We start from the raw sequence: 15,962 nt of genomic DNA, 5'->3' as shown, positions 1-15,962 counted from the left end.
ACGCTCTGACTCATTACCAAAATATAACAGTAGATGATGCTGTTGAGTCGTAGCTGAAAGATATATTTCTGCCACCTTCCTGTCTGTTTGGGAGATGAGAACTCTTGAAAAAGTACAGAAGCCACAGGCAGTGCAGTTCTAATGTTATTTTATATTTTAAAAGGTTGCATTAAAAGCAGACAGACTTCACAAGCTACCTGTACAGATTTAATGAGTGGAACTAAAACATACTATGTCTTAAAATTGATGCTGGTACAGGGAGAGGACAGAAGCTGGGGTATTCCCTTGGATGGATGCCTATCCCTCAAGCACTGGTCATAGTCAATTTTAGCAAATACTCCCTGGAGACCAAGAAATGTCCTTCGATCAGTCTACAATGAGAAACCAAAGTGATCTGGGGTAATCCCTACAACTGATGTTACCCCACTGTTTAACAGCGGGGGGGAGAATTTCCACAAGGTGAGTTGCACCAATTTTAGGTCAATGGTGTGGAGAGCGATCTACACAAGAGTTTCCTTGGGTCCACTCATTTGCATATCCACAGAAGCAGTGATTGGCGTAAATCCTGTGTAAAACAGGTGTAATCTGCTGGGGTACATGGAAATTAGAGTACAGCCTTTAGCAAGCTTCTGGCTGAAGACTGCATCAGCAACCTTAGGGGGAGCAGCAGGTAAGTACAAAATAGTAAGAAAAACAGAAAACGCTGCAGACACTCAGCAGGTCAAGCAGCATCTATTGAGAAAGCGCATATCACTCGACATTTCGAGTATAGATCGTTCCTCAGAACTGACTGATTTCGTGATAGATGCTGCCTGACCTGTTGAGTGTCCTCAGCGTTTTCTGTTTTTGTTTTGGATTTCCAGCATCTGTAGTATTTTACTTTTTGTTAAAGTAAGGAAGGGTGCTGGGCTCACTCACTTGACTGTCAGCTAGTTTGACTGCATGTCTCATAAATCTTTTTGTGCCACTTTTGTCAACTATAGGAGCAGCTGGCAAAACCATCCAAACAATGCATGAGGTGATGCACACAGGCAGTGAAGATGCCACAATTTCAGAGTCTGACCGGCAAACCCTCCTCAGGGAAACTGAGATCAGGAGATACAGGTTGCTGGGTGTCCATGTCAGAAAACGTGCTAGAAATATCCCATACCATGTGGAGGGAGGTGGCACTTGCACTGAGTGTCAACTCACCACTAGGATGGCAGATCAGTGCTGCAAGTTCAACAAACTATCTAGGGCGGGCAAGGTAACACACTGACTGCTCTCCCTTTACTTCCTTGCCCACCCTGGGCACCAACACACCCTTCATCCTCTTAAAGTAACAGCTCAGCTAACCTTTTTCAATGCATTCTGGTTAAAGGGGGCACTAATTTGGGATCTTACACTATGACCACCCATCTCCCCCAACAGCAATTACTTGCGGACACAACCCCTTCCTCCACTTTAATAGTCTTATACCCCCACATCTCTTACTTCATCTCTCCTATGCCATTTTCCACATATTCCTCAACTGCTAGCTGCCTTCTAATTGACTCAATCTTGTTGCAGGAGAAAATGGCGTACAATGTTTGCAAAAGGCAGGCCACCGGAGGGGGCAACCCAACCTTAAACACCTCATACCCTACGAAGAAAAGGCCATGGAACTCATGCCGTATGCACCAGATTAGTGACTGAACACCAACACTGTCACCCTGGCATTCCTGTGAAGCACCACTGAGCCACATGCTTCCACCCCTTCCCTTGCCTCCCTAATCCCAAGGGGTTATACTCACCCATTCTTGGCTTGTATCCTGCATATCTACCACAGCGACAGGGGACATAGGAGGATAAAGATGATGATGATTAGGTGGAGAAAGAACAAGAACTACCATGAACTATGATGATAAAGAAGAGGGAGATGAAAGAAATGAAATCAGACTCAAGTGTACCCATGAGTTCCTGCAGAGACCTCCGGTCCCATGTTCCTCTGCTCCAACCCCCTACAATTCACTTCCTGCGTCACTTGCTGCACCAGCTTTCACCCGGGGGGGGGGGAATTAGATTGCATTGGTGAGGATATGGCACCGGATGATTCACAGAGCACGAGGGAGCTGGGTGAGTAGGAAATGGGATGTGCCATCGTCCCAGTGGAAAATATGGAGAAGGCTGCCTCTGGCTTCAGAGTCATGGGAACCAAACTCATGGGTACTCCCCTGAAAAGAGGGATGCTCAAGGAACATCACACCTATGTGCAGACTCTGAGGATGTGCCTTTTGAACCTTCAGCTCTTATTTGCGGCAATATCTGGGAAGCTTTTCCTTTGTTGCAGCCACCAATGGAGCATGTGGCAGCTTCATAGGAATCTGCAGCAGACCTCAGGGAGCAATCAGTGCCTCCACCTCCACAGAAGCTCTGGTGGCAATGGGGAGAGAATAGACAGCACCCTGCATACCACTTCCAGACCATGGCTTTCAGGATCTGATCAATACCTTTAGACCAGCCATCCCACTGATCAAGATCCAGGGCCCAGTGGAATGGCGACGGCTGGAGTCCACTTGCCTGATACTACTACCCTTATGATTGCAGTACATGCCAGGCCTCTCCAGTAGGACATAGAAGGTGACACCAGGCTGCTCAGGAGCAACCTTCGGAGATGCAGCCAGCAACAGTTCCCTGCCAGGAGCAAGCTATGAGAGGAATGCCACCTCTGTCCCATGAGCTTTTTGTACGGCATAAGCAGCCAACCACTTCTGGTGTTACTGGCCCTCAGGTTGCACCTAGGAGAAAAGCACTGGAATAGATGAAAGAAAAGCATGTGTAGACACTAGGGGAAGCAGGGTGTTAGGAAAGAGTAGGTTGGTTTGTGTTCACTTTGGACTTTATGGGTTTAGATGCATTGAGGAAAAGGTGCACTCATTTGATGCTGACTTTCAATCAGGTGCTGATTATTGGCTTGGTTATGCAGGGGAAAAGAGGGCTGATGTGTTGTCATTGTATAGGATGCGTAATGGATTGAAGGAATGTTCCTTTATTTGAAGGTGGGGGAGGAGGTGGTAAGGCTCTGGTGTCAAAGGTAGACTGTGTTACACAGAAGAGAAGACTTCAGTGATGAAACGTGTCCTGATGCCCTGTGCTGCAGTCCCTGAGGAATCATCTGAGTGCAGGTCATTGTGATGCTCTCCTCCATGTAGTTCTGCCTCCAATGAAGCTAGGGCATCTTACCAACAATGTCCAAGTTCAGCCCCTTTTGCATGCCAATGGTGTACAGGGCACAGCAGGCTACGACAATGTGAGACTGCAGCATATTGCAAGACTCCTCCTGAACTGTCCTGTTGATGACCAATCTTGTAGAAGCCTGTGCCTCATTATAGCACTCCTCTGCTGCTGAATGGGCCACTCTTGGTGGAGTCGTTATCCATGCATCCAATGGGTAGGTTTTGTCACCCTCAAGCCATCCATTGACGTAATTTCCTTCCTTGAAGAGGTCAGGGAGGGGCAAATTTCGAAGGATGAATGAATGCATCGTGATAACTTGCACCATATCTGGAATTGACATGCAGGATCTTTGCATGTTGTCACACACCATCTGTACATTGAGCTCTTCTAACTAGGCAGGCAAGATTTTAGAAAATGTTACGTTATCAACTCTGGTTAAATTTTTTAAGGAGAAAATCATAATGGTCAGAATGTAATGGAATGGAAGTCCAAGATGAGAAAATAAAATTGACTTTTCATGAAGATTAGCAAATTATCTTGAGTTACTCAATACTGCCTATCACTCGATCCCTGATTAGATCCCTTAAAGCAAGAATGAGAGACAATATTACATTAAGCTATAGATTTGCCAGGTGCTGAAATCATGTTCCTGTGATCATGCTGCAAGTGCATAATTTTCCATATACAGGAAAGTGACAGTGCTAGTACAGCAGAATGCATTAGTTTCAGCCTGGAGTGGCTTGGAAGATCAGCATTAGCACAGCCCATTTGAAATCTAATTACTTTGTACTAATTTCAGGAAATGGCTTCACATCTCATTAGCCTTTCCTGATACCCTGAGACCTCTGCTCCTTTTAAGAAGCTGCCATACATGGTCTGTCTTTTTGATTTTCTCTTCAGATAACAAAATGTTGTTGGTTCCAGTAACTTCTGCATTTTTTTGGTTGACAAAGATTATTATAGTTCATTACAATAGTTTGTGCTACACTGAGATTCTTCTGCCGGTTTCAAAAGATGCAGTATAAATACTGGGCAACATCACAAACTTGACTGTGGTGACCTAAATGAGACCACGTACAGGTTGTGACAGTGCACTGATCTTTATGTTCTTTACTCAGCACTACTTGAATAAGAGAGGTTTATGAAAACAGATGACACCACCGTGAAGCTCTTGAGGACAAATATTTATTCTCTTCGACACTTTGCATTGCACACTTTCTTGAGTTTTGGGACATCCACTCCCCAATAGCGTTGCAAAGACTGGGCGATCTATCGTGAAGATAGATCATAGTTACATGACTTTATCCTAACACCTCCCCCTTGAACTTTGACATGACAGTGCCACACAGTGGTCATGTAAATCTTTAATATTAATATTGTATCCCTGTCTTCTGGTTCTAATAGTCTTCCAATGTTACAAGTGGGATTATAATGGGTTTGCTCCTCACTATTTAATAATACAATTTTATTTACAGGGGTCCTGATTTAAAAAATAATTACATGACGTATTATGTGAGGTAAGCATTATCACTGTTAACTAGTTATCTTTACATGTAATCAAAGTTGATTTCTGCTCAATTAGCTTGACATACATTTACATTTCCTACACTAATCACAGGGTCCTATTTCTGACAGGGTCACACCAGGTTGACACAAGTCAGGGATTTCCTCATGCTGCACGGTAGCATTAGTCAGTGGCACTACTGTGCTTAGGGTCTGTAAATACAGCAGTCATCACTTTCTGGGTTTCTCTTTCTCCTTGTAAGGAAGCTGACTGTCTCCATTCTGTGCCATTCCTGACTAACATGGACAAGATTACCAGGCTCTTATCTTGTTGCGGGCTTTTTTATTCCCCCCTCCCCCCCATCGCCCCAAGATACAGGCACTGGCTCGACAACATCAGACCAACTGTACCACATAATGGAATCTTAACGTGAACAGACACAAATATCTGTGTCAAACTCACCTCTGGGGGTTGGGCTCGTTGTGCTTGTCTCGTTCGTGCTTTATCATTCGGTATTTTCCAATTCTGGAGTCTGGTCGGGAGACTTTCATACCTTTCAGTGTTATTCTGAAGAATAACGACAGATTAAAAAAAAACATGCATCACAGAAAAGCAGGTAGGGGAGTTCCTCAGGAGAAAATAATAATAATAACGTATATAACATGTAGTGGCCGAAGAACTTCCTGGTAAATGGCTGCAAATTACTTCTCAATAATGAAGCCAGGATCATTAATTCTTTAGTGCAAATGTCAGAACACAGCAATGACAAGGAACACAGTTGTACTATGCAGTCACAATGGCTGTGCCCACAAACGACCAAGAACTCAAAAAATTACCAATATATGTTATAGAAAGTAATTGATATGCTGGAGTATTTTAAGGCTGTAAAATCAGGGTTCAGATGATTGTTCTAATTATTTACAAAGCATTACGAACTCCTCGAATAGCTCTCTGTTATCACTCCAGGTACCTATTATTCCCTACAAGAGTGGGAAAGGACAGAGATGTGAGAAGCTCAGAGAGGGCAGAGACACAGGATGTCAGAGGTACAAAGAGGGCAGAGACAGGGGATGTCAGAGGTACAAAGAGGGCAGAGACAGGGGATGTCAGAGGTACAAAGAGGGCAGAGACAGGGGATGTCAGAGGTACAAAGAGGGCAGAGACAGGGGCTGTCAGAGGTACAAAGAGGGCAGAGACAGGGGATGTCAGAGGTACAAAGAGGGCAGAGACAGGGGATGTCAGAGGTACAAAGAGGGCAGAGACAGGGGATGTCAGAGGTACAAAGAGGGCAGAGACAGGGGATGTCAGAGGTACAAAGAGGGCAGAGACAGGGGATGTCAGAGGTACAAAGAGGGCAGAGACAGGGGATGTCAGAGGTACAAAGAGGGCAGAGACAGGGGATGTCAGAGGTACAAAGAGGGCAGAGACAGGGGCTGTCAGAGGTACAAAGAGGGCAGAGACAGGGGATGTCAGAGGTACAAAGAGGGCAGAGACAGGGGATGTCAGAGGTACAAAGAGGGCAGAGACAGGGGATGTCAGAGGTACAAAGAGGGCAGAGACAGGGGATGCCAGAGGTACAAAGAGGGCAGCGACACAGGATGTCAGAGGTACAAAGAGGGCAGAGACAGGGGATGTCAGAGGTACAAAGAGGGCAGAGACAGGGGATGTCAGAGGTACAAAGAGGGCAGAGACAGGGGATGTCAGAGGTACAAAGAGGGCAGAGACAGGGGATGTCAGAGGTACAAAGAGGGCAGAGACAGGGGATGTCAGAGGTACAAAGAGGGCAGAGACAGGGGCTGTCAGAAGTACAAAGAGGGCAGAGACAGGGGATGTCAGAGGTACAAAGAGGGCAGAGACAGGGGATGCCAGAGGTACAAAGAGGGCAGAGACAGGGGATGTCAGAGGTACAAAGAGGGCAGAGACAGGGGATGCCAGAGGTACAAAGAGGGCAGAGACAGGGGATGTCAGAGGTACAAAGAGGGCAGAGTCAGGGGATGTCAGAGGTACAAAGAGGGCAGAGACAGGGGCTGTCAGAGGTACAAAGAGGGCAGGGACAGGGGATGTCAGAGGTACAAAGAGGGCAGAGACAGGGGATGCCAGAGGTACAAAGAGGGCAGAGACAGGGGATGTCAGAGGTACAAAGAGGGCAGAGACAGGGGATGTCAGAGGTACAAAGAGGGCAGAGACAGGGGCTGTCAGAGGTACAAAGAGGGCAGGGACAGGGGATGTCAGAGGTACAAAGAGGGCAGAGACAGGGGATGTCAGAGGTACAAAGAGGGCAGAGACAGGGGATGCCAGAGGTACAAAGAGGGCAGAGACAGGGGATGTCAGAGGTACAAAGAGGGCAGAGACAGGGGATGCCAGAGGTACAAAGAGGGCAGAGACAGGGGATGTCAGAGGTACAAAGAGGGCAGAGACAGGGGATGTCAGAGGTACAAAGAGGGCAGAGACACGGGATGTCAGAGGTACAAAGAGGGCAGAGACAGGGGATGCCAGAGGTACAAAGAGGGCAGAGACAGGGGATGTCAGAGGTACAAAGAGGGCAGAGACAGGGGATGCCAGAGGTACAAAGAGGGCAGAGACAGGGGATGCCAGAGGTACAAAGAGGGCATTGACACGGGATGTCAGACACAGAGGATAGGGGATATCAGTCACAGATAGGACAGGGACAGGGGATGTCAGAAGCAGAGAGAGCAGGGGCAGAGGATATCACACACAGAGAGAACGAGGATATCAGAGACACAGAGAGGACAGAGGTACAAAGAGGGCAGAGACACGGGATGTCAGACACAGAGGATAGGGGATATCAGTCACAGAGAGGACAGAGACAGGGGATATCACACACAGAGTGTACGGGGATATCAGAGACACAGAGAGGACAGAGACAGGATATGTCAGAGGTACAATGAGGGTAAGGACAGAAGATATCAGAGCACAAAGAGGCCAGAATCACAGGATATCAGAGCAAGGGGCAGTTTATATACGATAAATGGAAATGCAGAGCAATTTCCTGCAAGTAGGACTTGTCTGTTATTTTTTAGTTCTAAATAGAAATCATCTATGCTGCTCAATACAACTTTTGAATCATTCCCAGGTGAACATTATTCTTTATGTAACACGTCATGCAAACTTTCTTGTGAAATAGATTTGGAACTCTGTGAAGCTAGTATCACAGGAATGAGTTTTATTCTGTTATGCTAAAGGACATCTTGATCCTCCTTTAGTTGATTAGGCATACTGTAATTTTTATTATTGCAAATAATATTCACCTTCATTTCCCTGGAAAGCATTTCTTTTTCTGAATACGACATATTTTTATATTTAAGTATAAACATTTTTATACCTATTAGAGTTCTCCATCAATTTAGTCAGTCCTGTTAGCCTGCCTAATGTTTTGGTTGGGATGCAGTAATAGATACAATAACAAACCTACCTGTTAACTATGGAAACACAAAAATTAAGAGTAACAACACATTCACTATCTCCCCATACTATCACACACCATCACAAACAGACCAAAATCACCTGGAACCTGTGAAAGCATATTCCAGCAATGACTCAATATCATCAGTTGAGGAGGAGGAAAACTAATCAAAGAAATATCAGAAATTAGTCCAAAGTATGGTCACACTCTGTTAGAATTTGTCACCTTGTGAAGGCACCAAGTACAGGGCAAGTGAAAGAATAAGTAAGAGAGACGGACGGAAGATAAAAGGACCTTCAAGCTGGTTAGGCCCCAGCTGGATTATTGTGGCCAATTTTGGGCACCACACTTTAGGAAGGATGTCAAGGCCTTAGAGAGAGTGCAGAGAAGATTTACTAGAATGGTACCGGGGATCAAAGATTTCAGTTATGTGGAGAGACTAGAGAATGTGGGGTTGTTCTCCTTAGAGCTGAGAAGGTTAAGGGGAAATTTGATCGAGATGTTCAAAATCATGAAGGGTTTTGATAGAGTAAATAAGGAGAAACTGTTTCCAGTGGCAGAAGGGTCGGTAAGCAGACGACACAGATTTAAGGTAATGGCAAAAGAACCAGAGGCGACCTGAGGAAAAAAAATTTTCACGCAGCAAGTTATGATCTGAAATGCACTGCCTGAAAGGGTGGTGAAAGCAGATTTAATAATTACTTTCAAAATTGAATTGGATAAATACTTGAACAGGGAAAATTTGCAGGGCTATGGGGAAAGAGCAGGGGAGTGGGACGAGTTGGATACCTCTTTCAAAGAGCCGGCACAGGCACGATGGCCTCCTTCTGTCGCACTAGAGAGCAGCACTGGCTGAGACCTGGAAGCATGTCTCCAGCTTGTCGTTATAGCTGTGGAAGGGATGTGGTGTAGGTAGACTTAGAGGGAAAGGAAAATAAAAATAAAAAAAATTACTGAGAGAAAATTACAAAAAAAGAACCAACGAGAATGAGAAGGAGAATGACTGAAAAGTAATGGAACAAAATGAGCAAATGAAACATAAATAGGAAAGGTGAAAGGAACAAAGAAAGGAGTAACCAAAAGAAGAGTATAAATATAAAAGCATGGAAACATTTTAAGGCAAAATAAAGGTAAAGTCAGACACTACTCCAACAATGTCCCTTAACCTTAAACTCAGTAGAACATCCTCTACTGAAGCCATGTGGCACTTCCATTTTCTACATCAGCCACATCTAAGTGAGGCTGGCAACTCATCAACAATTACTGCCAAATGATGGGTCGTCCCGAGCTCTGCAGCCATTCCATTCTAAACAGTGTAAAACTTCCCTCCCCCCCACATATTTAAGAATGTTATAGACAGTACATAGATAAGCCCAGATCACAGCGGTGAAAGGTCGGTGTTCTGACTGCTCTCAGAGTGAGACAGCAAGTGATAAGATCACAAGTTAGAAGAAGAAAGCCTTTTAACCTATTTGATCTCATGCCTTTAGATTACCAACCCAACCATCTTTCCATTACAGCAATTAGTTATTTCTTAAATGAGTCCAGTTCATCATGGCCTCAACCATCACTCCTGGTAAAGCATTTCCGCTGTGTCAAGAAATACTTCACAATGTTTGCCCTTCAAACCCTGAACGAGTGCCATCATCTTGCTGCACTGGCATATCTGAAAGTACTGTTTTGGGTTTATTTTATCACATTAAGTGACTTATATACGTCTGTTTTTGAGGCTGAACACCTTTAACTTATTAAATTATTCCTCATAACTCTTCCCTCTGACACTGGGAATCTGCCTCACTGCCCTCCTTCATTATCTCTGCTCTGCAGTCTGCCTTCACAGCACTGCTCTCTCCTGGTTCTGCTCAAAGTTGTCACAATGCAGGCCTCCAACGGCTTTACCATTGCTGCTCACAGTCACCTCTTCACCATTTTCATGGTGCACCTTGGCGAAAATCATCCACAAGCATGGGGTTAGTTTCCATATGTACACTGATTACACTCGGCTGTACCTCACTTTCATCAAACCAAATCTGTCGCTACATTAATTAACTGCCTATTTAACATTAAGACCTGGATGAGCCAAAATTTTCTCCAGCTTAATGTCAGTAAAACCAAAGCTATCCTCTTTGATATGTGCCAACACCTACGTGCCTCTGCCTTGACTTTATCAACCTCCAGGCTAAGTCTGGAACCTTGGCGTACTGCTCAATCCTCATCTCCGATTCCTCTCCATACTTGTCCTGTTACAAAGACCACTTTCTTGCTCCTCCGCTTCTTATCTTCATCAACTCAACTCTCGGCTTCTCAAGTTATTTCATAGCCAACCTTCCTACTTCAACTCTTCACAAGTTGCATCTCATTTAAAATGCCACTGTCCATGTCCTTATCTGCAGAGAGTCCAACACCTCCATCCTATCGAACCTCCCTGTGGCCCTGTAAATTGACAGAAAATTCTCATCCCTAATTCAAATCTCTTCATTGCCTCACCCCACCTTACCTCAGTGATCTCCTCCAGCCTTGTGTCCCTGCACACACCCTCTGCTCCTCTAAAACTGGGCTACTCTTTGTCCCCAACTCTCCCTGCTCCACCTTTGCTGTCCAGCCCTTATACATATTCCTGTTTTCTGGAACCCCCTGCCTATGTTCCATTCACCTTGCTATCTCTCTGTGCTTTCAACAATTCCTGAAAACCCTTCTCTTCAACTGTGTTTACAGCCCTCCCTCCACACACTCTTCCGTTTCCCTCCCGCTGTTTTTTCCTCCTTAATGTGAAGGGCTATGAGATGTCTTCCTACACTAGAAATGGAAGTTGCTGTTGAAATGCCTCCAGGACCTGGATGGCCCCTTCATGTCTCACCAATCTATATACAATAATCCAGATGTGACCTAACTAGAGCGCTGTACAGGTTCAGCATGACCTCGGGGGAATTGAATTCTACTGAATGAGCAATATAAACCAGCAACCAGCAATTTATTTGCTTTACTGATTGCTGCCGCACCATTTGGTTATGCTAATTGAATCGATATAAACAGGGCAGTTTCAACATCAAAGGGAGCGACAGTCTCTATTGCTGAACTCCTTCAGGAAGCAGTTTCGCAATATAAATACAGCATAAGACGCCTACTTTGTATTAAACTGCACACAGCACAGTCGTACCTCTGTGTGTATTCAAGAGGATTGTATTATTGTATTTATGCATTAGTGTTAGTGTTTTCAATCCTTTGATTTAAGAATGATTGAAGACAAATGCAAAAAATAACCTGTATATATAATATGTAAAATAACAGATGCTCATGGAATTCATTACAGAGTTGCAAAGGGTCCCTCATTATTTTCCGGGTTGTACAGTACACACTGGGTAAAAGCAGAGAATTAGTTTACATTCAGTGAAGTATAGGGCCGATTTTGACTTTGCCCATCTGGTGGAAACTGGGCTCAGCTGCGAGACCCTCCCGAACCCCCTCCCAATTATTTACCTGAGTGCCGGGAACCCATTCCTCTGGGTCCCCGGAGGCGGCCTCCTGCAGCCTGGCACCTTGCTGCTACCGGTAGGCCAGCTACCTCTTTCTGCTGGGTTTTGGGGTGAGGGTAGGGTGTGGTGGAGGGAGAGGTGTTAAAATCTCTTGGGCCTCATGCTGCTGAGGACCTGACACTTTACTGTCCACCTCGGCCCGCATGACTTCCACCCCCCATTAAAATCAGGGCTGATGCCTCTTGTTTCTCAGCTTCTCTACTTATATAAGTTACACACCCACCATATCTGCTGATATGTGAAATCAGGACAAGCTGCATTGGTGACAGACGAGCTCTGATTCATCTGTCTTCACAGTCGTTCACGTCTTAGTGCAAGATCGTCAAGACAGCGCCTGTCAAGAATATATGTCCTCAACTACTACCATTGACAGTGAAACTTTTGGAAAACAAGGTATGCTGATCATTAACACTGAATCTCCATGTTCAACTAATGACAATAAGATTGGATTTGTTGCCTTGATCTCCACCCACTTTAGCATCTGTCCCATTATCCATACCTCCCCCGGACCACTTAGTTATAGTGCAAATCCCATAGGCTATCACTCTGCGGCAAAGCACACAATAAATACCTCACTGATCCCCAACTATGCAATAGTATTCTTCTGCATACCTATGAAAGACTGGGAGAAATTGACCTGTGTTTTTATGGGCTAATTATCTGCAAAGACTAAAAATGAATTAGATATAGAAACACAGAAACATAGAAAATAGGAGCAGGAGTAGGCCATTCGGTCCTTCAAGTCTGCTCCGTCATTCAATATGATCATGTCTGATCCTCTATCTCTATACCATATTCCCGCTCTCTCCCCATACCCCTTGATGCCTTTTGTGTCTAGAAATCTATATAGCTCCTTCTTAAATATATTCAGTGACTTGGCCTTCTGTGGTAGAGAATTCCACAGGTATGACTATTTAGCATACATAAAAAATATAATGCAGTGTGCACTCCTGTAGGAAGGTTGTGTTCCTCCTCAAGTCTCCCATTGTATTCAACAGCCCCACGTTCCTGGGGTTTCTACCAAAATAATCATGAGCACGGTTCATATAATTATATAAATTATAGCAAAGAAGGTCGTCACATGGCTGATTGAGCCTGTGTCTATGCTCACTTTTCAACTTGAGCTATCCACTTTAATCCTACTTCCCTGCCCTTTCCCATATCATTTTGTATTCTTCCTTTTGAAACACTTATCCAGTTCCCTTTTATATGTTGTTATAGGCTCTGTCTCAATAGCCCCCTTGTGGTAATAAAGCATTCCATGTTCCAATAACCATCTTGGAAGAAGAGGTGGAACAGCTGAGGGATGCTAGGCTGGTAAAGCTGTACAGGTAGCGTATGGCATCCACCTGCTGGTACCTCCACACCAGAGAATAAAGACAAAGACACTCCTAGCTGCATTTGAGCAAGGAGCAGTGCCTGCAGAGGCTTCACTTCAAAGGAAGCTGTCACTGAGTTCTGTCATATGCTGCAAGTGGACCAATTTTCCACTTCTACCACTGGCACTGCTCATGTATCCGGGGATTGAAAAACAACCTTAAATGCACTGCCATCTTTCTTGTATTATACATATGCACCAAATCATTAATGATAAAAGCTAATCTTTATTCTGTTATACAGTGGGTATGCTGAGTGCAGCAAAATTGATATAATGTTAGCAGAATGAGAACGAATGCCAATTGTGATATTCAGTCTAAAAAGTGCATATAGTAATAACGTGTTTTCAACGCCAAATCTCCACCTGGAGCAGGATACCAGTAAGCCAAATAATCAAGACATATAATTACATATATCTGTAAAACAAGAAAGCAGCTTTTTGCAGACGAGCAGCCATTTACCACATATTCACTTCAGCAAAACTAATAGCAGGAAGATTAATCTAAATGGTTGAGAAGAGGATCAGTAAGCTGCTTGCTGTAAAGCGGTGTTGACTCTCTCTGTAATTATACCAGGGCTGCCCCTGTCTGGCTCTGTACATCAGTATGTTGTATGTCACACAAAAGCAGCTGCACACAAACGTTACAATATTCCACACGCATCTGACTCTTCATTCACAGAGTACGTGGGAGACTGAGTACTTCAACCTCAAATCTTCACTCATGCATAAACAGTGAACAGCTTAAACTAGTCATCTATGCTGCTGAATCGGTAAAGCGCTCAAAAGGCATTCATTGATACTGCTGTTGTTTTCAAACTCATACGAAAGGGAATAAAACGCATAATTTAGGAGGAATGTAAAATAATACAGTGGCATGCTTTCCTACTAATCAGCACTGTAGAACTTAAAAAAAAATACATTTCCTCCCTTTTCTGCTTTTGGGTTCTTCCAACTTGTGTGCCTTTGCCCCACTTGAAAGGGCAGGCAGACTGAGCCGCCTCTCAAGCCTTCACCAGTACTGCTGTCTAATCAGTTAATGGATGGTGCACGATAGCAAATGATAGAACCGAGGCAGAAACCTCCCCATATCATATAAAAGTTCCTAGTTATATATCCGTTCTTTAGTATATAGAAGATAAAACATGAAGGACAAGGCTTTACATTATCTGATCAGCCACCAGGAAAATAAGAAATAAGTGGAGATGATATTTCCAGCACTCAGCCACACCATATTCACAAGGCGATATGGAAGAAAATCTGTGGTAACCACTGAAATATCCTTAGCATACTTTTGTGCCCCATCTTCCTTCATTCCTTAGGTTACTTCCTGCTCTAAGGCGACACTACCCTGATGATTGAGTAGCCAAGCAATGTGCCCAAAGCTGCTCTTGACGACAACGTTAGAAGTGACTTGCCCTCCAATATCCATCACTCCCTGAGTGGGCTGTCTTCTTTCCTTAAATTTAAAAAAAATTTTGGTAACAATTTTTAATTTTTCTTTCTATAATTGACACTTTATTTCCTAGCCTTTCTGTTGTGTCTGCGATCTTCTGTGGTATAGCGACAATTGTGGAAGTGATAAAACTGTGCATCATTTATAATTTTTCTTTTTTTTAGGGGTGTCTGGAGGCATCATATAATTAAGATATATAGATTGTTTAATGAGTTTATCCAGTGAGTAATTGATCAGGAAGCCCAGCCAACTTACCAGCTAGCCTCCACCAGTTACCAGCTGAACTAAAACCAGTCACCAAAAAACAGTCAACTACCGGCAGCCAGCAATCAACAGCAAACAGCCACCAGAAGCCACACATCTACTACCAGCAGCCAGCCAAATAACAGCCAGCCAACTAGCCATGACCAGCAGCAAACCATCAGAACCCAGCTAGCAGGCAGTCATCCAGTCACCACCAGCAGCCAGCCACTAGAAGTCAGAAAACCAACTATAACTAGTCAAACCACAGGCAGTCACCTATTTTGCACCTGCAGTCAGCCTCCAATAACCAGCCAAACCACAGACAGTCAGCTATTCTGCACCAGTAGTCAGCCTCCAATAACCAGCCAAACCACAGGCTGTTAGCTGTTCAGCACCAGCAATCAGCCTCCAATAACCAGCCAAACCACAGGCTGTTAGCTATTCAGCACCAGCAGTCAGCCTCCAATAACCAGCCAAACCACAGGCTGTTAGCTGTTCAGCACCAGCAGTCAGCCTCCAATAACCAGCCAAACCAGAGGCAGTCAGGTATTCAACACCAGCAGTCAGCCTCCAATAACCAGCCAAACCACAGGCTGTTAGCTGTTCAGCACCAGCAATCAGCCTCCAATAACCAGCCAAACCACAGGCTGTTAGCTGTTCAGCACCAGCAATCAGCCTCCAATAACCAGCCAAACCACAGGCTGTTAGCTGTTCAGCACCAGCAGTCAGCCTCCAATAACCAGCCAAACCAGAGGCAGTCAGGTATTCAACACCAGTAGTCAGCCTCCAATAGCCAGCCAATCCAAACACACAGTCTGCGGCCAGCTCCCTGCAGTCGTAGAAATAATGTTTTAAATGATAACTGGATTGGCTCACTTAATCTAGTGGGACAGGACCCTCTTTTTTTGCATTATTAGAATAAAAAGGAATCATTTGCAGGGCTATAGGGAAGGAGCAGGAAAGTGGGGCTAATTGGATAGCTCTTTCAAAGAGCTGGCACAGGCACGATGTGCTGAATGACCTCCTACTGTGCTGTATGACTCTATGACTTCTATGAATAATGAAATAATATCAATATCAACATTAAGTGCCGCCAAATGCTCGCGCTTGAGCTCAGAATTTCTGAGCTTGAGGGGCGGCTGGGGTCATTACAGTGCATACGGGAAGCTGAGAGTTTTATGGATAGCACGTTTCAGGAGGTGGTCACCCCACAGCTACAGAGAGTTTAGGCG

The 15,962-nt window shown here is 44.5% G+C and overlaps 1 protein-coding gene across 4 annotated transcripts in view; it reads right to left on the bottom strand.

Annotated features, from left to right (window-relative positions):
- b4galt2 (UDP-Gal:betaGlcNAc beta 1,4- galactosyltransferase, polypeptide 2) overlaps positions 1-15,962 on the bottom strand; it is a 342,550-nt gene that overhangs the window by 17,989 nt on the left and 308,599 nt on the right. For 3 of the 4 annotated variants that reach the window (XM_067990101.1, XM_067990102.1, XM_067990104.1), the window contains exon 6: positions 5,162-5,266. In XM_067990101.1, the coding sequence (XP_067846202.1) occupies positions 5,162-5,266 (105 nt within the window). Of the gene's footprint in view, positions 1-3,229; positions 3,455-5,161; positions 5,267-15,962 lie in introns of those variants that run through there. The other variant, XM_067990105.1, reaches the window with a different exon arrangement.

The sequence above is a fragment of the Heptranchias perlo genome, chromosome 9 (genome assembly GCF_035084215.1).
Source record: "Heptranchias perlo isolate sHepPer1 chromosome 9, sHepPer1.hap1, whole genome shotgun sequence".
Taxonomy (NCBI): domain Eukaryota; kingdom Metazoa; phylum Chordata; class Chondrichthyes; order Hexanchiformes; family Hexanchidae; genus Heptranchias; species Heptranchias perlo.
This window is presented reverse-complemented; position numbering and strand designations above follow the sequence as displayed.